The following is a 19,988-nucleotide window of genomic DNA, read 5'->3' as shown; positions in this document are numbered from 1 at the left end:
AAGACCCCCTTAAAGTTTTTATCAAAATATTTCTGTTAAGTGTGTACCATACACACACATAGCCATTATCATTGCATGCTGTCAAAGTCAGATTAGAAAAACAAACCAGAGTATGTTAGTGCTGGCAGTGGGATGGGGGATTAGCATGGCTAGCACAAGCATGATGAATGCTTGCCTACAGCATGCTGAAACCTATTTAGCCTTGTTGAAAAGGCTAGCATGTAGCTAGGGCTGTCCTCGACTAAAGAAATTCTTAGTCGACTAACACCTATACGATTTTGTCGACTAATCGATTAGTTGATTTAATTGAAAGAGCTGTGCGCTTTGAGAGGTGGTTAAGACTAGAAAAGCACAATATAAATGTAGTTAATTAACCATCTGTAAAACTGAGTTTCTCCACAATTAATCCTGCAAAAGCACCACTTTAAATCTTGTGTTTACCATAAATGTGCTCAGAAGTTTCTTGGAAATAAGTAATTAAGCATGAATAAGCATAAAAAATGACTAATCGACTAAAGAAATCTTAGTCGATTAAGACCAAAACGACCGATTAGTCGACTAATCGACTAAGAGGTGGCAGCCCTACATGTAGCATGACTACGCATTATTATACCAACCCTCTTCACTAGCTCTGGTAAAAAAAAAATTGCGTCTTAAATGGGCAGTAGCTAACTGAAGGACTACCATACACTCTCCCAGCTCCATCTGCTGGAGAAACAGACATGCACAAGAATGGCCGACAGCCTGGTGACAAGTCACATCTGATATCTCTTCACAGCATCTTTGACATCATGTTTGGCACCCGTGTCACGTATCTGCAGCGTGATACTGGACGTCCAACTCCAGCGACTTGTCATGTTACCTACAGCATCTAAAGCTAAAGCCTTACAGACAAAGGCCAGGGCTCAATAACCCTTTCAATTAGATCTGTGCCTGCTGCATCTCCCTACGTTCTCCAAGTAGAACTAGCTTTCCATAATGCTCAGATCATTGTAAAACACTAAAAGGTAAACCCTCGTTTTCTGCGCAACAATTTTAAAATGTAGATGACTTTGGAGTCGTTGTGGGTTTGTTTGTATTTTCTCCAGCTGTTTTTTTCCCCCACATTGGGCACCTGTGCTTGTCAGGCTGTGATGGTCTGAGTTGGAGGGAGGGAAAAAAGATGGGAGGTAGGGATCGTTGGACAAACTGTGGTTGCTTTCCAGAAAAACTCCAGCAGCGCTTGTGCTGCCTTTTTCTTACATGTAAAGGCATTGTGATTTTCTCAGTGGAGAGATTTTTTGTCTAAAGTTCATGAGTAATAATAATACATGTAGCTGCCCAACCACAATTCTAGCCCTTACTTCTCCCAGTTAAAGAATCCCAAAGAAGGAAAGTGCTTGGACGGACAGATGGATGGATGGACAGGTGGATGGATGGACAGGTGGATGGGTATGTGCTGTTGAAGCCATCATATCTCCTCAATAAAAAAAACTGCAGTAAACTATAAATTGGCAAAGTGTCCTTTTTCCCTTCACTGAATATAGACATCCAGACAGAGAGACAGGTCCACTGTCTTAATACATCTCAATATTCAAAAACGGTTGCAGTCCGCGGCTTACATCGTCAAGCTACTGTAAAGAGAGAGTCACATGCAGAGCCAGTGCTTCTACTGGTTAAATGGGCGGAGACGCCCCAACTCCCACCAACAACGAGGTGTCATGTTTGGACAGTAAATTAAAATTAAAAACACAATTTTACACATCTGCGGAATGGGACAGAATTAGAAAAACAAAACAACATGAAAAAATGAGTAAGAGAGAGAGAGAGAGAGAGAGAGAATATTAAAGTGAAGGTAGAAAGCATGAGGTCTAAATATTACAGTACAGGAACAGTTGGCTTGTCCACTTTCTGCTCTCCTCTTTCTGGCCCCACCGCCTGAGAGTCCTTGTCCACAGTTAACCAGCAGCTGGCCATCAGGTTGGCCATTTCAACTGACTTCAGCTGACAAGTGGGTTGGCCAGTGAACCTTAACAAACAGCACAAATTGCTAGCAAAACAATCACTGGCCAGCATTAATGGTCTTAAATTGACCAATAACCAACCAGCAAAGGCCGACCTGGCTCCAGTGGAGAACTGGACATAAATTGCTTAAAAAATATAAATAAAAAAACAACCAGCTATCTTGGATGTCATTCAGTCTTATCAATCAAAAAAGATGGAGAGAATTTCCAAACCCGACTTCTGGCACCATAGTAGTATTTGAAGTTTAAGTAGTAGTCTCGTTGGCGTACGATGGCGATGAGGGACTGTGGTGGAGTCTAGGTGTCGAGGCAGGTGAGCCTCCTGTTGGCCAGGAGGTCTCTGTAAACGGAGGAGTTGAGGAAACGGGGGAAGGAGTCGCGATGCATCAGGTTGTAGATCTGGAACTGGGCCTCCTCGTACATCAGGTTGCTGGGCTCCGCCAGGTTCTGGTTTATTCCTTCTCTGACCCGCGAGTCCAGACTCACCTGGGATGTGGAAAACAAATTTGATTTATAAACCATGGTGTTTTTTTAAGTGATCCGTAGAGTACCAGTGGCTCCTTAAAGACATGACAGGCTGTTCACTATTTGGCTTCTTAACAAGAGTCTTTAGCCATGCTAGCACCTTTGTAATTTTGTACTTAAGCACAGTGGTGCGTAAAGCTAAATTCTAACATTATCATGGTGACATCTCAAAATGACAATGCTAAGATGCTGATCAACAGGTATAATGTTTATTACCATGTTCCCCATCTGAGTATAGCGTGCTAGCTTGCTAATATTTACCTTTAGGTAACATTTATTTGGCACTAGAAGCCAAAGTACAACTGAATATTTTAAGTTTTAGTCATAAACCAAAGTGTTGGGCAATATGAAAATGTGACCTGATGATGGGGCTACATGGAAAGTCATTAGGCTTTATCATCTGGGGACTATGAAAAAATATATTTCAGTCCGGACCAAAGGGGTGGACTGAGCAAACGACAGGCCAACATTGCCATCCTTAGAGCCATGCTGCTAACATGGCAGTGGTGGCTCACTTCTGCCGATTCAACACAAATACAGCTGGTACCTCTTTGGGTGATAATATGGACACGTAGTCTTCGTATATGATCCTGGACTTCTCCTCAATCACTAAGGGATCAGTCTCCTTTTTCAGCTCTTCACAGGCCATCCAGAAAAGCAGGTTGTCCTCGCTGTACTCAGAGCGCAGGAACTCCCGGAAGACCTCCCGGCCCTCCCGCGAGCGCAGCATCATCTCAAAGCTCCGGGCCCACAACAGCGCCTCGTCTAGACTGGGCTGTCTACAGTCAGACATAAACAAATGAAGACATTCATGTGTGTGAGATTGACACACACAACCATACTGACACAAACATGCAGGACCGAAAGGATGATGGCTGGACTTACTGTTCTTCTGCAGCTTCAATACTGTCCATCTTGGTGCAGGTCTGTCGTTCACTCCTCTCCATCCTATCTTCATTCCTTGATTGGAGACAAGAAATTGATTATGCTCGCCAAAACAAAAGTCTGGACATGTTTCTGGCATTTTAAATGGATATATTTTATTTATCATTAGATTAAGTTGTAGATGGAGAGTCGCAGTTAGATCAGAATTCATTACGGTTCACCTTTAGCTACATATTTGACTATAGGGACGTTGTTGTCTTTATTTACCTACTGTAGAATTAAGGCTGCAATGATGCATTGATTGTGACAAATGTACAGATACAAAATGATTTTAGTCCATGCAAATCAGCATTCACCATCCGTAGTTACCACCCAAGAAAAAAACTCTACACTGTATCCAATAGGGCTGCCACCTCTTAGTTGATTAGTCGACTAATCGGTCGTTTTGGTCTTAATCGACTAAGATTTCTTTAGTCGATTAGTCATTTTTTATGCTTATTCATGCTTAATTACTTATTTCCAAGAAACTTCTGAGCACATTTATGGTAAACACAAGATTTAAAGTGGTGCTTTTGCAGGATTAATTGTGGAGAAACTCAGTTTTACAGATGGTTAATTAACTACATTTATATTGTGCTTTTCTAGTCTTAACCACCTCTCAAAGCGCACAGCTCTTTCAATTAAATCAACTAATCGATAAGTCGACATGTATAGGTGTTAGTCGACTAAGAATTTCTTTAGTCGAGGACAGCCCTAGTATCCAAACAACCAAATTTCTCCTCTCACTAGGGATGTCCAGAGCCAATCAACAAGATCAGTATCAGGGCTGATTTACTTTTTCTATTGTTCACCTATCGGCGATCTCAAGTAACCACGATTGGACGATATGAAAATAGAAACAATCACCCAACCCTACCGTCACAGTAATCTGAATATGTTTGGATTTTGGACTATTTATTGGTCAGACAAAACAATCAATTGGAAGACATCACCTTGGGCTTTAGGAAATTGTGATTTTTACAATTTTCTGACATTCTATAGACCAAATGATGATGAAAATAATGGGCAGATAAATCAATAATGTAAGCAATTGTTAGATGCAGCTCTAACTCAGTTCAACTCTTCCAGCTATCAATCACACTGGGAAGCATTGGTGTAAGCTTCAAAATCCACAAAACAATAAAGCCACAGTGCATTTTTTTTATGTAAACACTTAATACACACGGTAGCCTCTGTCTGTCGTAGCTCAGTCACACATGCTAAGTTCACAATGCAACAGACACTGAGCTGTCTATTTTTGTCCCACCATGGAGGATCTTTCCTTCCTCTTGCTGTCTCTTGTCAAAGTCCCCATTGTGTTGCAGTAATGGGCTAAGCTAGCCACAGCCCCCGGGCGCCCTTACAATACAGCTAAATATACAGGCTGTTCTTCACAGCTGTTTTGCATGTGACGTGTGGATGGAAATAGAAGGCACCCCAAGTAGATAAGGAACCTTGTGTGAGGGCGGATGAGGAGGGGATAGAAAATAGAGAAAAAAAAGAGAGAAAAAGGATGGATGAAAAACTAAATGTAACAGTATTCCATGACCATTAACACTCGTACACCGTCCCCATAAAACTTCACCACGGTGGCAGACGAGATCTCCTGTGACTCACACACACTCACACAGATCTCTTGACTTGGCATGATAGAAGAAAAAAAAAACAGAGAGCATTCAGGGGTTTAACTCACACAAACTTGTACTGAAAACGGCATATTATCCCTCCCAGCCTTGACGCTAAAATAAATAAACATATAGGATACTGAAGACATATTTCCAGGCTCATTCTGGATATCTGACACCAGCATTTGATTGAGAAACACACAGCGGAGTCACAGAGCACTTACTACGGGCCCAGTCCACAAGCTGCCACCACTTCAGATGAAGTGGTGTGAAAAAAGCAGCACATTCACCATTCACTGCCTGAAAACAATGTTTCATTCACTCCTCTCTCCTGGCAAGAGTGCAGCCACAGTGAAGCAGTAGTAGGAGCTACACAGCAGTTACTGGTTTTGATGCCTTGCTTAGGGGCATTTGGTGCAGTAAAGTTTGCAATCTGTAAGTATTTGGACACAGAAACATTTTTTTGTTGTTGTGTTGGCTGTGTACTCTTTTCTCTCGTATTCAAAAATGCAAGGCAGGAATTAAAGCTGCAACTATAATGATTATTTTCATTATCAATTAAAAAATAAAATCTACTGTACACTCCTATAATTACCTTTCAAACACACCTTTAGCACAGACAAGCTGATCGTGCAGAAGCTGTTTGCTACATTTAACTGCCAAAAACCTGGTTCCTGCAAAATCTGCACGGCCCTTAAAACCTGCAGGCCTTGCATCGAACAGTGGAATACAAAGAATAAAGTTAATCTTCTGGATTCAGGTGACGTGTCTGTTCACAGATCATCTCAGTACGTTTTCACCACTATATCATTTTGTATTACTGTATTTGCGTAAATATTGTAAGAACTTATGGTGTTTTTTGTTCAGAGAGCTCCCACACATTTTGTGACTTTTTCCTTCTGCAAACCAAGGGTCTATAGAGAAAGCCTTTGAGGCAAATTTTGGATTTTGGCCTATATATTTAAAATTGACTTGACTTTAACATCTGGCTTCATAATTGTTCAACTCTGAAAACTGTGTGTCGCTATAGAGACTATTTTTTTCAGTTACATTTGTAGGGAACTCAACATAAGCATAACATCACGGATTAGGCAACAGGACCATCTGTTTGTTGTTTCAGGCACAGGGGATATTTTTTTTGTTTCCTAATAACTAAAATGATAAAATTCAGTGTTTTCTTTTTTTTTTAAGAAATTGTGACCATAAATGCATGAATCTCCGGCTGTCCAATAACACAATGCTTAAAAGGTGCTGTATAGCTGCAATCTGTATTTATATGATTTTATTATTAGTAGTATTAATAGTTTAATTCAGATATTGCTTTGGCCTAGTGGTTCAATTTATATTTACGTTACTGCTTCTAAGCATCAATTTTTTTTAAAAGGCAGCTTTATTGTCAACTCCAGTTAATTCATCACAAGCAACGTTGCCAATTCTTCTCAAATTAAAAAAATGTTACTGGCTGCTAAAAAAATTGCTGAAAGTCACTGAATGACGTCATGCCACATAGTTGCTTCAGCCTGCAAGCCTTCTTTTTTGTAAAGCTCTTCATAAAGTGGCTGTGCTGTAGTTATTAACAGCAAACTTAGATAAATTATTTATAAAAAAAGAAATTATTAATTATAGTGGCTTTAAGGACAGTGTTCATATCCTGAGCCAGTGAGCCACAGTCTACCTGAAAAACCATATGATGGAAAAGAAATAAGACACAGACTTAGTATAGTATGTATAGTAGACTTCAGTATAGTACTGTATAGTATAGTATTTTCTTACCAGAGACACTTGCAGCAGCCGCACCAGCAGAGGCAGCAGGTGTTGGGTCGGGGATGTCCAGGGGCCTGGGGTGTGGCCTCGATGTGTGCCGCCTGCCTTTTTCTCATCTCCACTCCACTCACACTCCGGGGCTTCGCAATGGATACACACAGAAAAAACAAAAAACAAAACACTGTTAAATACCCTTCAAAATAATAATAATATCACAGAGGGTGTAGTTTCAAATGTGGTCCCCATGTTTTACTTTTGGTTCACTAGCAATATAATAGCAATACTATGCTATGACTTATGCGAAGGGAAAAAACAAATTAAACTGTGTGTGTGTGTGTGTGTGTGTGTGTGTGAGATGAAGTGAGAGAGAGCACCCAAACAGGACAGAAAGGATTCCCTTCCTTGTACAGTACGAGGATTTCTGGCATTGAGCCAAGACTTTCACACTGGCTTTGACAGACACTACACATACATTTCAAAAGGTGCAGACACAGACTGAGCCTACACCCCACACACAGACAGACACACACACACACACACACACACACACACACACACACACACACACACACACACACACACACACACACACACACACACACACACGTGTGCATCAAATACATATATTCATGCACACACTTATATTAACATGTTGTTGCCTCAGAATGTGCAACATCCTTTGCACAGGCAGGAGATGAGGATAGGTAAGGAGGACACACAACAAAAACCTAAATAATGTGGTTTTATATAGTGACCCTGTGGTAACACTGAATGTACTGCTGTTGTCTGATGATGTCATTCTATTGCAGACACACAGTGTTGTGGTTTCTGCTGATACTTTGATGTTTCTGATATTTTCTCTTTAATGTATGAAACATGTAATGAAAATGGAACCCAATAGAGTTCAAGTACCTCTGGGTCTTAGGGTCACTAAGGCACTCAGGAGGGTGAAGTTTAAAAAGCCTTTATTTTTTTGGGACATTGGAGCAGGACAAAGAAAGCTGAGCCTATGGTTTCTCACCTATGGTCATGAAGGCTGGATCATGACTGAAAGAACTAGATTGTGGGTACAAGCGGCCAAAATAGGTTTTCTCAGGAGGGTGGCTGGCGTCTCCCTTAGAGATGAAGGTGAGAAGCTCAGTCATCTGTGAGGAACTCGGAGTAGAGCAGCTGTTCCTTTACGTGGAAAGGAGCCAGCTGAGGTGGTTTGGGCGCCTCCCTAGGGAGGTGTTCCAGGCATGTCCAGCTGGGAGAAGGCCTCTGGGTAGACCCAGGACTAGGTGCAGAGATTATATCTCCACATTGACCTAGAAACGCCTCGGGATCCCCCAGTCAGAGCTGGTTAATGTGGCTCGAGAAAGGGGAGTTTAGGGTCTCTTGCTGCAGCCACTGCGACCAGCAACCCGACCCTAGAGAAGTATGTGGTAACACTTTGATCAACAGTCACAGCATGGCTGTGTGGCTGCACTTAGGCACATCGCCTCTAAATGCTAAAGTAAAATGTGCTAACATTCTACACAATGACAAGGCTAACATGCTATTCACCCTTTAGTTTAGCCTGCTAACATTTACTAGTTAAACCCAAAGTAAAGCTGTGGCTGATGGGAATGTCATTAATTTTCCATAAACCAAAGTACTGGACAAATTAAAAGAATTGGCGTGATGATGGTGGCAAATAAAAAGTTATGGGATCACCAAAGTTATTACAATTTATCCTGAGGAGAACATAAATGTCTGCACCAGATTACAACCCATGACAACCCATCCAATAAATGTTAGGGCATTTTCACTCAAAATGCCCTAACAAAAAGGCCCCAGATTAAAAGTCAGGGAATAACTAAAGTCATTATAATGAGTGTCCAAATGACAACATGTCATGCCCATCCATTCAGAGGCCATGGAAATATCTTCAATTTGCTGGTTTTGTCTGACTAACAGTCTAAAACAGCAAGATAATCATCTTACTGTAATATGACCAGGGAATGTTTGGCATTGAAATGACTAATCAATTATCAAAATAGTTGCTGAGTAATTGTAGTTAACTTAGGCTATTTTTGTATCTTCCTCCATGTGGAAGATATTAAGACTCGGCTGGCTTTTTATGAGCTAAATAGGCAGAGAAAACCTTTATCCTGCTATAACTATAACAGCTCGCTTACAGATAGTCCAACAGCCAAAATCTATACCAGGATACACTATGAAGATCAGCAAAGAAGAGAATGTCAGAACAAATTCAAACAGATAAGAGATAATAATGAACACAGACTCCACTTAATAATTTGGGGCATATAAGCTTAGTTTCACCAACGGGTGTGGTGTGAAAATGCACTAATTAATAAAATAAAAAGTCTTACCTGCAAAGTCATGGTTCAAATTAAACTCTTCCTAAAACGCTTAAATATCCAAATAAATAAAAAAGCACGCCCCAGTACCAACGGAGGAACCTTCTTTCTGGTTCCCTCTACTGCATACATACATGCGATTTACTACAGTGATGTTAGAGTACATGGCAGGTAAGGCTGAGACAACCTGTCTGATATGCAAATGTTGTCGCCTGACCAGTGGAGTGGCCATCAGTTATTCAGCGACGCGGCAGTATCCGTGGAAAAACAGGCTGCTAGATGCAAACGACAGCGAGGCATCGGCTTTGTTCTAAACCCAGGGAAAGAGGCTGCATTGACAGAACATGCAAATATGGAGTGAAAAAACAAATACATCCAGATGAGAGGGAAACAGAGAGCTACAAGATCTGACATAAATGCAGAGGTTTTATAAATTATTCAGATGACCCCCCTCCCCCCCTCATTTTTCCACATTTTTATTAATTTAGACATAATTTCAAATAGCTTAAGGAGGCAAAATTTCAACTACCAAAACAACTACTGTCATATCAGCCTAAAAACAATCCAATGTATTCATCCAATCACCCAGCTCTAGTTTGAAACCTCCACATTGCTTCACCATCACGTCATTAGCCAAGGGATGAGCTGTAAATCATTTTAGAAGTAAGTACACACCAGCCCCCAGAAAGTGCTCCGGACTTTGAAGCAAATTGTACATGGCGGCAACAGTGGAATTGCAACTCCAGGCCCATCACATGATACCCTCTGACCCAAAAAGACTTTTCTCATAGACTTACATAGCAAGAGATGTCAGTGGATATGGACGTTTTTTTTTTTTAAAGGGTCACAACCCCAGCGAAATAAATCATTTCATTATCATTATTATTATTGTATCCATTCGGTCCGCTAACATGTGTAAAGTCTAGAAGAGCTGCACGATTAAATCATTTTATCCCCATTCAAGTTAGCGGAGGTAGCCGGCTCTAGTGTGCCTGCTCTACGGGTCGCACGGTGCAGAAGAGTGCCGATCAAACTGGTAATTTTTGGCTCCATGATGGCTTCATGCGCCACTGAGCAACTTTCATAGGAATGAGCGGGGCTCCGCCTGGAATGCTGTATCCAGGTCTTATTATACATCCATGGTACACACAAGCTAAAAATCCTGTTGTATTGTTTAGCATACATCGTGGCAATGCACACTGCTGTTGTGCTGCTGTGGGCTAACAGAAGTGTTGCAAGATGTGACCGACAAAAATTATCAGAGACTAGAACCCACCCATTTGTCATGAAAGTAGCCATATTTTTGTATTTACAGCCAATTTACGACCAATTTATTGGAATATAGCCTAGGTTTTAGTATGTACGTTTCTTTCTTCCGGAAAATGCACAAAGACCTTAAAACAAGAAGATATGTAATGTACCAGGTTTTTTAACAAATTGCAATTTTCTGACCGCAGTCCCTGGGCAGGTACTGTAGGTACTGCCTGTAGGGGGAAACTGCCCAAATGATACAAAAAGTAGGGCACACAGCCCAAAACTATTTTTACCCACCGAATTCAATAAAATGGAGCCTTATTGGGTGGAAAATCCACCCGATCTGACTACACTGCGTGCACTAGTCACAAAATGTGGTCACTGAAGGAAGCTAGGTGGAATATTCATTCATACTCATGGCCAATGAGCATTACAGAACTGAGAAAAAGAGGTATTCGCAAAAGAGGTTTATTTAGCAATATCTTTGCAACCACGCGTGTGAGTCGGTCAGGTTTTTGTGGAAGTTTTAATATTGGTTTGCTGCTATTCTACCCAAACCTGACTCGTCTGGTGTTATACCAGGAAAACACTGTTTGTGTCCTTTCAAAGAGGAAAATGAGAGTCTCCCTATCAAAAGAACATAAAGGACCTGCTGGTTTTATATTTTCTTCTTTTTATGAGAAACTAGCCTAACATTATAAGCAGCAGCATATATAGCTGTAATATATCCTCTAAGGGCTTAACGACATGTACAACACCACCTATTTGCTGAGTGTTGTGAGTGACGGGTGTAAGCCCTGAAGTTAACATCTTACCCTGCAATAGGAGTGTCTCCAGGGCTCGATGGTGTTTTAAGCGCCCAACGTCTCCTTCCAGGTAGCGCTGCAGCCGTTGACTTTAAGGCACTTAACCCTAACCATAACCATTGCCTAATCCTAGTGCCTTCCAGGCAGCGCTGCCTTAAAACACCGATAAATGTCTCCAGGCCACAGTCTGCTGGCGGACGCTAATTGTGTCAGACGCAGCAGACAATTACAAAAGCTTTTCTTCAAATACTTTTGATGCTTAAAGTGCTCATATTATGCTCATCTTCAGGTTCATGATTGTATTTAGAGTTTGTACCAGAATAGGTTTACATGGTTTAATTTTCAAAAAATACCATATTTTTGTTGTACCGTTGTACAACGTTGTTGTGTATATTGCTGCAGCTTCTCTTTTCACCCTGTGTGATGAGCGCTCTGTTTTAGCTACCTAGTGAGGCATCGCACTTCTATTCCATCTTTGTTGGGAGTCGCACATGCGCAGTAGATAAATAAGTACTGCTTTAAGCATTATAACGTGTGTTACAAAGTGACGCACGTTTGTCACGGAAGTAAAGGCTGGACTACAATAGAGCTGTTTGGAGAAGTTTGTGAACAGTGTTTTCTGTTGGAGATGGTAAGTCCCTTTGGGGTGGACTTTGGGCTTTTTCACTTTGTAAACCTATACCATGCACAAAAAAAGATATATAACACAATAAAGGAAAGGGAAAAAGGCAAAAAGCATAATATGAGCAATTAAAAAAAAAAAATGAATCAAGTTTCCTTAATTACGTTAAGTTACACAAATATTAGTCATAATGAATGCTTTTTGTGTTTATTATAGAGTACAAATTAATAAAAACTCCACACCTGGTGTATTTATTTAATAAGGTATTGTTTACTAATCGTTATCGAGGTAAATGTGACAATAGTGACATTGATTTCAGGCATCCAGCCCTACCATATACTTGAGCAAGTCTTACGCCACTGAGAAAAACTGAGACATGTGGTTGAAAGCTCTCGAAAAAGCTACTTATTGGACCTAAGTTATTCAAGAGTGAACTTGAACATGGGAGAGGCACTTTTTCCCATTTTTAACTAGCAGTAACGTGATATTAAACAGACAATTGACTACAGTAAGTGGGATACAAATATCCACTGTGCTTCTTTCTTTCTTTTTTTGTAACGGAGTGGAAAATAAAAATTTAAAAAATAATATAATCGCTTCTTTATTTTGAATATGAATGAACAGTTTATTCCAATTTTTAACACATTTAAAGATCAGTCTTTTCACTTTAAATAAGTACAAAATCAATGAGCAACAGAGTTGTAAAAATAGTCACCCTTTGTTGCATAGCTGATTTGGGGAGGCCGACTATCATCATACAGGATCTAATAAGTTGGGCTATATAGGGAGCGTAAAAGCTTTGGGCTGGAATAACAACACTATAGAAATGTTGTTTGTTCTGCAGAAACCTTGAACCTCCAAATCACACATCACAAACTGATCATGTTTAAATTAACAAATACATTTTTACTTTGATGGTTCAGCTGCATGTTGGAAACACTTCACTGCTTATTGAGGAAAACATAAACCAAGTCTTCATCAAACGTTTTTCTTTATCTTGATCGGAAACATTTTACACAAAAGGGTGATGATTACTTCCCTCTCAAACTACTCTTATTCAAACAACGTAAACTTGGAGATACAATGTCTCAACACTAAAGCATCGCAATCATACATGACAGAAGTCAAACTTACCATGAATTAGTGAGTTCCTAAAAACAGGCCAGACAGAGCAGTCATGGTGTGAGGTAATAGGTTGCTGGACGATAGCAGGCTGGTTGACGGAGGGACTGACTGATGGACTGTCTGGGCATCTGTTTGGCAAACGGACCGGCTGTTTAGCTCGCTGGAGAGGAGGTTTTTTTCAGCACAGGGAAGAGAGGTTACTGGTCTCACCATCCCTGACCGACGGACACAGAAAGGGACACGAGAGCTGAGGTGAAATGTAACTACTTCCTCTCTTTGTTCCCTTATTTCCCCTTAATGTCGCCTCCTAGGCTTCCTTGGAATTTGGTGAAAGGGTCATTTATGGACTTGAGAGTACAGTGAAATGAAAGTACAGCATCTGAAAAACACACATGGCAAACAGTCAAAATCACAACAGAATCAGTAGAATAAAGTAGAATAAAAGGTGCAGTAATTTATCTTTGGTGACAACAGAACAGAAATATGTCCGCTAAAGCATAAGTGCATACTGGCAAATGTTGAAGTGACTGTATTACCCAACACATACATAAACACATGCATAATCTAATATTGGCTCTATCAGCTGATATTCATTTTTTAACTTAAACACTTTTGATAAGAATTTGTTTTGTGACCAGAATTGTGACTGGTCTGTACTTTGAAAAGTAAAAAATAAACTTGTTGCTCTCTGGTCGACAAATTATGTAAAAGCCACACAGTTTAAGGGCTTAAATGATTAGCTGATTAAACGATCAACAAAGAAATTATCTTTAACAACTTCTGGCCATCAGTTAAAAAGTTATTTCTTCAATGTTTCCTGCTTGTCAAAATGTGAGTTTTTTTGTGCTTTTCTGTTTTATGTCATTGAAAACTAAATATCTTTGGCTTTTAGGTAAGATATTTTAAGACATTTTCATATGCTCTGAAATATTTCTTAAACTAAATACATAATGGATTAATCAATTAAGAAATAATTGAGAGATTATAAATATTTGGAACCAATAATTTGTTGCAGCTCTATACTGTTTCTAAACTACCCAAAACATATCTTGTGTGCGTTGATCTTTTTAAGGGAATAGCAGGGCCTGCATGTGTGTGTGTGTGTGTGTGTGTGTGTGTGTGTGTGTGTGTGTGTGTGTGTGTGTGTGTGTGTGTGTGTGTGTGTGTGTGTGTGTGTGTGTGTGTGTGCATGTGTGGGGAGGGGGCGGGGGCGGGGGGTGATTCGCTTCAGAGCGAGTACCGACTCCAGAGGCATAGTGAGAAAAACAAAGTGTCTCCCTTGTGCTTTCTGATAGTGTTAATTTTGTCACCTATTTTTAATTTAACTTAGTCTCGTGCCAAATGTCCTTCTTAGTTTTAGTCATATTTAGTCATTCACATATCTTTTTTTGTTAGTCAAGTTTTAGTCAACTTAAAGTCTCGTCATTTTAGTCTAGTTTTAGTCAAAAGAGAACTCAAGGTATCTTAGTCAAGTTTTAGTCAAAACATTTTAGTCTTTTTTAAATAACAAATTATTTCTGAGATTATTTCTGATAACCATTTCAGTCAAATAGTTATATAACAATAAATTATATAAAGTTATATAAATATCGAGCCTCTTCCTTATTTCACCAGTAAATTCCTGTTGAACGACAAAAACAACCATTGAATGGGAAAGGGTATTTTATAATAACATTGAATGCAGCACGAGGCTGGCGAGGCGAGTTTGAAGTGAACGCAACATATGTTTTGTTTTTCAGACAACGGCAGCTGCAGGCTGTCGGACGTCCCCCTGTTGGAATCCTCTCCAGTGAAATACAGACAAACTTTACGCCGTTTAGCTGTCAGCATTTTAACCGTGTTTACTCCAGCTGCTAGCTAACGGTAGGCTAACGTTACCTGCTGTCGAGTGTGGTGTTGACTAGCGTCCCGTGCAGCGATGTTTCGGTTGCCTCTAACGTCCGTTTAGGAGCATCAGAGAGAAGCGTAGACATTTAACTGGCACAGAAATCCGCGTTGCTATTCGGTCTGGTAGATAAGTAAGGGTTAATGCCCGACAAGGTGTCCATTGTCAGGTATTAATGGACGACGGCGAGGCGTGAACCTCGGTCGCCTCCGCCGAAGTCTACTATGGTCACTTGCCAAATAACATATTTTTAAAACGTTAGTTCATATTTTAATTAGTTTTACAATCGAATTCTAAAGTTTATCCAAACAATAACTCCGTTTCCCTGGTTACGCCTGACGATTTGACTAATACCTGGAACAATCATTCCCATCCATCAGGTTCTTATGCAATGCAAACATTGTAGACTCCCCCAGGAATTAGGAAGGACCTTAGATACGACTTGCCTCCCTTAGCAACTGGAGATATTTATATAGTCCGCTCAGCTGATAGAACCCTTCAGTTTAGCTATGAGCCAGAAAGCTAACGTTATGCTAGCAAGATCCAAAGTCAATAACATTGCGTACAGTTGGCAATCAGTAAAAATAATTTGACAGTATGTTGAATAACAAGACAAGCTAGCTAGCTATCCAGCCATGTCATTGTCCCCAAAACAATATAACGACTTTTACAAAGAATTTAATCCGCGATGTGCAACATTACTGTCGGCCGCAGCCTTAAATTGGAGTTGGAAATAATAAATCCACATTTCCTTTTTGATTTAATGTAACGCATTCATTTAGAACAGTAAACCGACAGTTTCACCCGAACTCCTTTAGTAGGTGTCCTATATCACTTTTTAATGGACACCCTGCAGCCAATCAGAATTGAGTATTTACCCAGACCATGGTATAACTGTTGTTAAGGCACCGGTCGGTGCCGTATTAGCACCGGGTCTCGTACCCTACCCTAGTAACAGTTGAATATTCTATCTCATGATGGAAAAGTAGAGACGATTGTAGACGAAAATGAAGAGAGATTTTATCTTAGTTTTTATTTTATGCAAAACATTTTAGTCTCGTCTTTTTTCGTCAACCATAATGCATGTTAATTTAGTCTTAGTTAGCGTTTTTTGGACATTGGTGCAGTCTCGTCATCGTCTCGTCTTAGTCATGGAAAAAAAGGTCGTTGACGAACATATTTAGTCTCGTCTGATGAAATTAACACTACTTTCTGACCACGGTGGAAAATCTGTAGGAAAATTTAAATCTTCTCATTGATTTCCAGGAAATGAGTAGGGGGAAATGCAACACTACCAAGTCACAGCCGAGCGACGTGTGTCGCTGCTACATGTAGTTAAGGGTCCGTGTCTCCACATGCCTACGTACGTAGCCAGGGCGTAGATTTAACGCAGAAGCATTAATCACGCTTATCTTTCACTAATGCGACACAAGACATCCTACACAAACCCGACATTTTTAAATAGCCAAGTTACCATCAATAGTGACTGCAATTTTTTATTCACTCAAACAAAATGGCAGCCCGTAAAACTACGGTGTACACTACGGCGTACACTACGGCTTACAATTGACAAAGTGCACACATCATTGCCGATAAAAGGATCCAGTGAGTGTCACGTTTCATGCAGCGTTGCTAGGGCAATCAGCTGAGTATCCCGCCTACAGTTGGAATCTGCATTGGAAAGCAAAATAGAGAAAAGCACCCGGTACCAAAAGTGAGTTGATACGGGTTGAGTCAAACCATGCAATGGAAATGAGGCATAAGAGCCTAAAGGCAACAGAGCTTCCTGGGTCGCTCTCATGCTACATGTTTTCATAAAGGAATTACTGTTCAAACAACTTGCTTCCTCATAACAGCAGCATAGAAGTGTTCACATGTTGACCTCAACACTGGAGACTCTTTATGTTATTAACTATCACCAGTTTTTTATAACTTAGAGACTAAAATCAGCACGTAAAAGACATTAAAGAACAACGGAAAAGAGAACAGATAATTTCTTAATTTAATATTAAACAATTGTTATTTTAAATGATATACAATACAAACTACATTAAATTATCTTATTAATATAGGTTCACATATAGGTGCTATTTTTTCTTTTTTTAACAAAAAGTGATGAGAAAATCCCTTAGGATAGCATTTCAATTGTGAATATTTGCTGCTTTTCTCTGCTTTATATCCTGGTAAACTGAACATCTTTGGGTTTGGGACAAAACAAGACATTTGAAGACATCAATGAATCGAGACGATAATCGGCTGATAATGAAAGTAATATACTGTAGTCCTAGACTGAACCAGAAAACTGTTAAGACAATTTCTGTCTTACAGTGCTCAACAATAAGGATCGCCCGATGGCCCGGGTCAAGTAAAACGCCACATCGGGCAAGTAAATATAACAACTCACTGGCCCGTCGGGCAAGTGGGTCGTGAAGTCATGACAATCAAATAAACAACAGCGCGACTACCGCAGTTTCTCCTCGGGCAGTGACAAACAGCGACGAAAGCCTCAACGCTCTTCCCGCTCCCCGCTGCAGGAGGCGCTGTATTCCCGTTACTGTTTAAAACGTTTATCAGGTTAGTGGGGATGCATAGTGCTCAAAAGCAACATGAAAAATGTTATTAATGTCCCCTCAGTATTTCGTTTTGTTGCTAAACTGTATGTAAAATGTATGTAAGCGTTGACGTTATATTACCTCTTACATGTAACGTTCTAAGGCAAAGTCTATTTGCTGTAATTTCCCTTAGCGGTGGTTAGCTAGCAATTAAGACCACTGACGGTAACGTTATTGTTCATATTTTGGCTGAATGTTTGGTAATGACAGTAGAGGTGGTCAAGGTGAGTGAAACTGTGATCTATGATGCACATTGCAAAATGTTTCTGGAATTGTGTATAGCTCTGTGTGATATCTGTCAAGCTGAATGGACTTACAGTAGTAAAACCGATTTTTATTCTGGTCCAATGACTGAAATATAACTCTCCGTGAGAGAAAGGGCACACTATCTTAAGCTGGATAGGGTGCTTTTAAGAAAGAATATTTGCAAATAAAGCAAACTGTTGCTAAAAAGGAACAACACACTTAGATAACTTTACTGTTGACAACTTTTAGCATAATCTGCGACCACACTCAAGACCCATGACACCTACCTATTTTGTATTAATGTTGTCTATCTGCAGCAAAGCTACTAATGCTAGAGCTTTATTAGAGATGAGAGTACCTAAAGGAGTACCTATTATTTATATATATATATATATATATATATAATTATTATTTTTTTAATAATAGCCTCCACTTTCAGTATGAACTTTAACTTATTCATGACACTGTTCATGTAGTGTTATACATTGTAAATTAAGATTTACTGTAACAATTTACTTCAGATTTTGTCAATACTTGATAACCACTAATACAAATAACTATTTGTTTAGGGGCCAGTAAAAAAGGATTACAGACAAGTAGAAAAAAAAAAACTGACTTATACACAATTAAATCATGTTATTGATGATCATAACAAACGTAAATGCAGCTGAGAGTCCACATCACATCATAAGTATCTATCAAAGGAATAAGCACTGACTCTAGCCATGTTAGCTCTATAAGGTATGTCTTCAGGGATCATTAAAGTGTTGGTTAACTCTGCCTCTGTAAACAGTAGTACTACTCAATGTTTAATGAAGAATACATCTTCAAGTAAAATATCTCCACCTTACAAGCACATGACATACATCTCAAATATGTTGATAAGACAGCTGGTATTGTGTGAAACCTCTCTGATTGAACAGTCATTTTGCTGAATGAGATGAATCAGGAAGTCTCTCAGGATGTAATGGCAACATAACCCGAGCTCCTCTCACTCAAGAGGTCAAAACTCCAGCAACACTAGTACTATAAAGAACAACTTTAGTGTCAGACCGACGCGTTTGTGGCCTTCATCATCAGGGCCATCCTCCTCTGACTCAACAACACACCCATGGGAAACTGCAGTGTGGGTGCTCCCTCAGCTGTGCACGACATGAGATCTTTCCAGGGACAGTAGAGGAATAAAAAAGGTTAAAAGAAGTCTAGGCAGTGGCAATATGAACTTTAGAGTGAAGAAGGTGGATGCATGGAGTGAGCTGTCGCAGCACCAGATCTGTTGCATCTGCCTGAAGGCCTGTGCATATCTCTAGATAACAAGTAGGCAGGCTCATTGGACCCTGCTTTCTCCCTCTGTGCACTAGCTCTGTGTTTGGCTAGCTGCTGGGTACTGGGTGTTTTGCATGGTTTCTCCTGCAACTGACCGACATATCTGAGCCCAGCAGCTGCAGCTCCGACCAGCCGGGAGAGGAGACCCCCCTCCCAGCTGACACCACGGAGTGACAACGCGATTAGAGAGAGTGCTACACAGTGCTGACTGTCGCACCGACATTTTTTAGAAATCAAACGCCACCCACTTTCTACTTGCTAGCTTTAGCCGACAGCCTGAGATCCGCTATCTCTCAACAGCGAGAGGAGGAGGTGGCAGCTGAGCAGCAGCTAGCGCCGTGCTAGCGTCAGCTAGCCAGTCCGTGTGGAGCATTAGCGCAGAATAATCAGCATCTTACCCCTTTATGATGGACTGTCAGTTTCCTAGGGTGATGGGTGTGAAAACGCGATGTCCCGATGCTTATTTAGCGACATCGTAAATGGAAATCCTGCGATGTAATGTCCATCGCCGCTGTTTTTATGCCATCCGCCCCACTTCAGCACCGAACGCCGCCGAGCCCCTGGATGCACTGCGCAGGCGCGCTGCTACAGCCGCTCTGTGGCTGCAGTCGGTGAGAAGATGCACTGCTGAGGCTCCACATACGGTCTATAATGCACAGGTCACATCGCATCTCTGCTGCATGACAACTGCAAAATACAAGATTCTCATTTTAAAACGTTGCTACATTGAGTTTATTCAATATCAAATATTTCCAAGGCACAAATCCTAAAATATAGTCAGTATGAGAGAGAGAGAATCACAGTTGATATTAGAAGGCTACTATTCACGAAGAGGATGTATCCTCAGGTTATAACCCAGTTGATAACCAATTATAAAGAAAGCCTCTAGAAACTCACAACATCCTGTAGTGTTACATCAAAGTAATAGT

The 19,988-nt window shown here is 40.4% G+C and overlaps 1 protein-coding gene across 2 annotated transcripts; it reads right to left on the bottom strand.

Moving 5' to 3' along the window:
* Window positions 1-519: 519 nt before the first annotated feature.
* Window positions 520-19,608, bottom strand: rgs17 (regulator of G protein signaling 17). Of its 2 annotated transcripts, XM_028603561.1 has the most exons (6): window positions 19,458-19,608; window positions 13,000-13,369; window positions 6,851-6,981; window positions 3,414-3,488; window positions 3,076-3,307; window positions 520-2,489 (listed from the first exon to the last, which is right to left on the bottom strand). In XM_028603561.1, the coding sequence occupies exons 2-6, from the start codon at window positions 13,000-13,002 to the stop codon at window positions 2,301-2,303; spliced, it is 630 nt and encodes a 209-aa protein (XP_028459362.1). In that variant the 5' UTR covers window positions 13,003-13,369; window positions 19,458-19,608; the 3' UTR covers window positions 520-2,300. The 2 variants fall into 2 exon arrangements, with proteins under 2 accessions (XP_028459362.1, XP_028459363.1); XM_028603562.1 differs by lacking the exon at window positions 13,000-13,369.
* Between the last annotated feature and the right edge of the window lie 380 nt (window positions 19,609-19,988).

The sequence above is a fragment of the Perca flavescens genome, chromosome 17 (assembly GCF_004354835.1).
Source record: "Perca flavescens isolate YP-PL-M2 chromosome 17, PFLA_1.0, whole genome shotgun sequence".
NCBI lineage: Eukaryota > Metazoa > Chordata > Actinopteri > Perciformes > Percidae > Perca > Perca flavescens.
Note: the sequence above shows the minus strand (reverse complement) of the source record. Positions and strands in the feature narration are given on the sequence as shown.

What these genes read in the sequence shown, in the direction of transcription:
- rgs17 (XM_028603561.1), bottom strand. An exon ending in ATTGAAGCTGCAGAAGAACA is followed by an intron (nt 3,308 to 3,413) that starts GTAAGTCCAGCC and finishes GTCTGACTGTAG; the next exon opens with ACAGCCCAGTCTAGACGAGG. An exon ending in CCATATTATCACCCAAAGAG is followed by an intron (nt 2,490 to 3,075) that starts GTACCAGCTGTA and finishes TCCACATCCCAG; the next exon opens with GTGAGTCTGGACTCGCGGGT.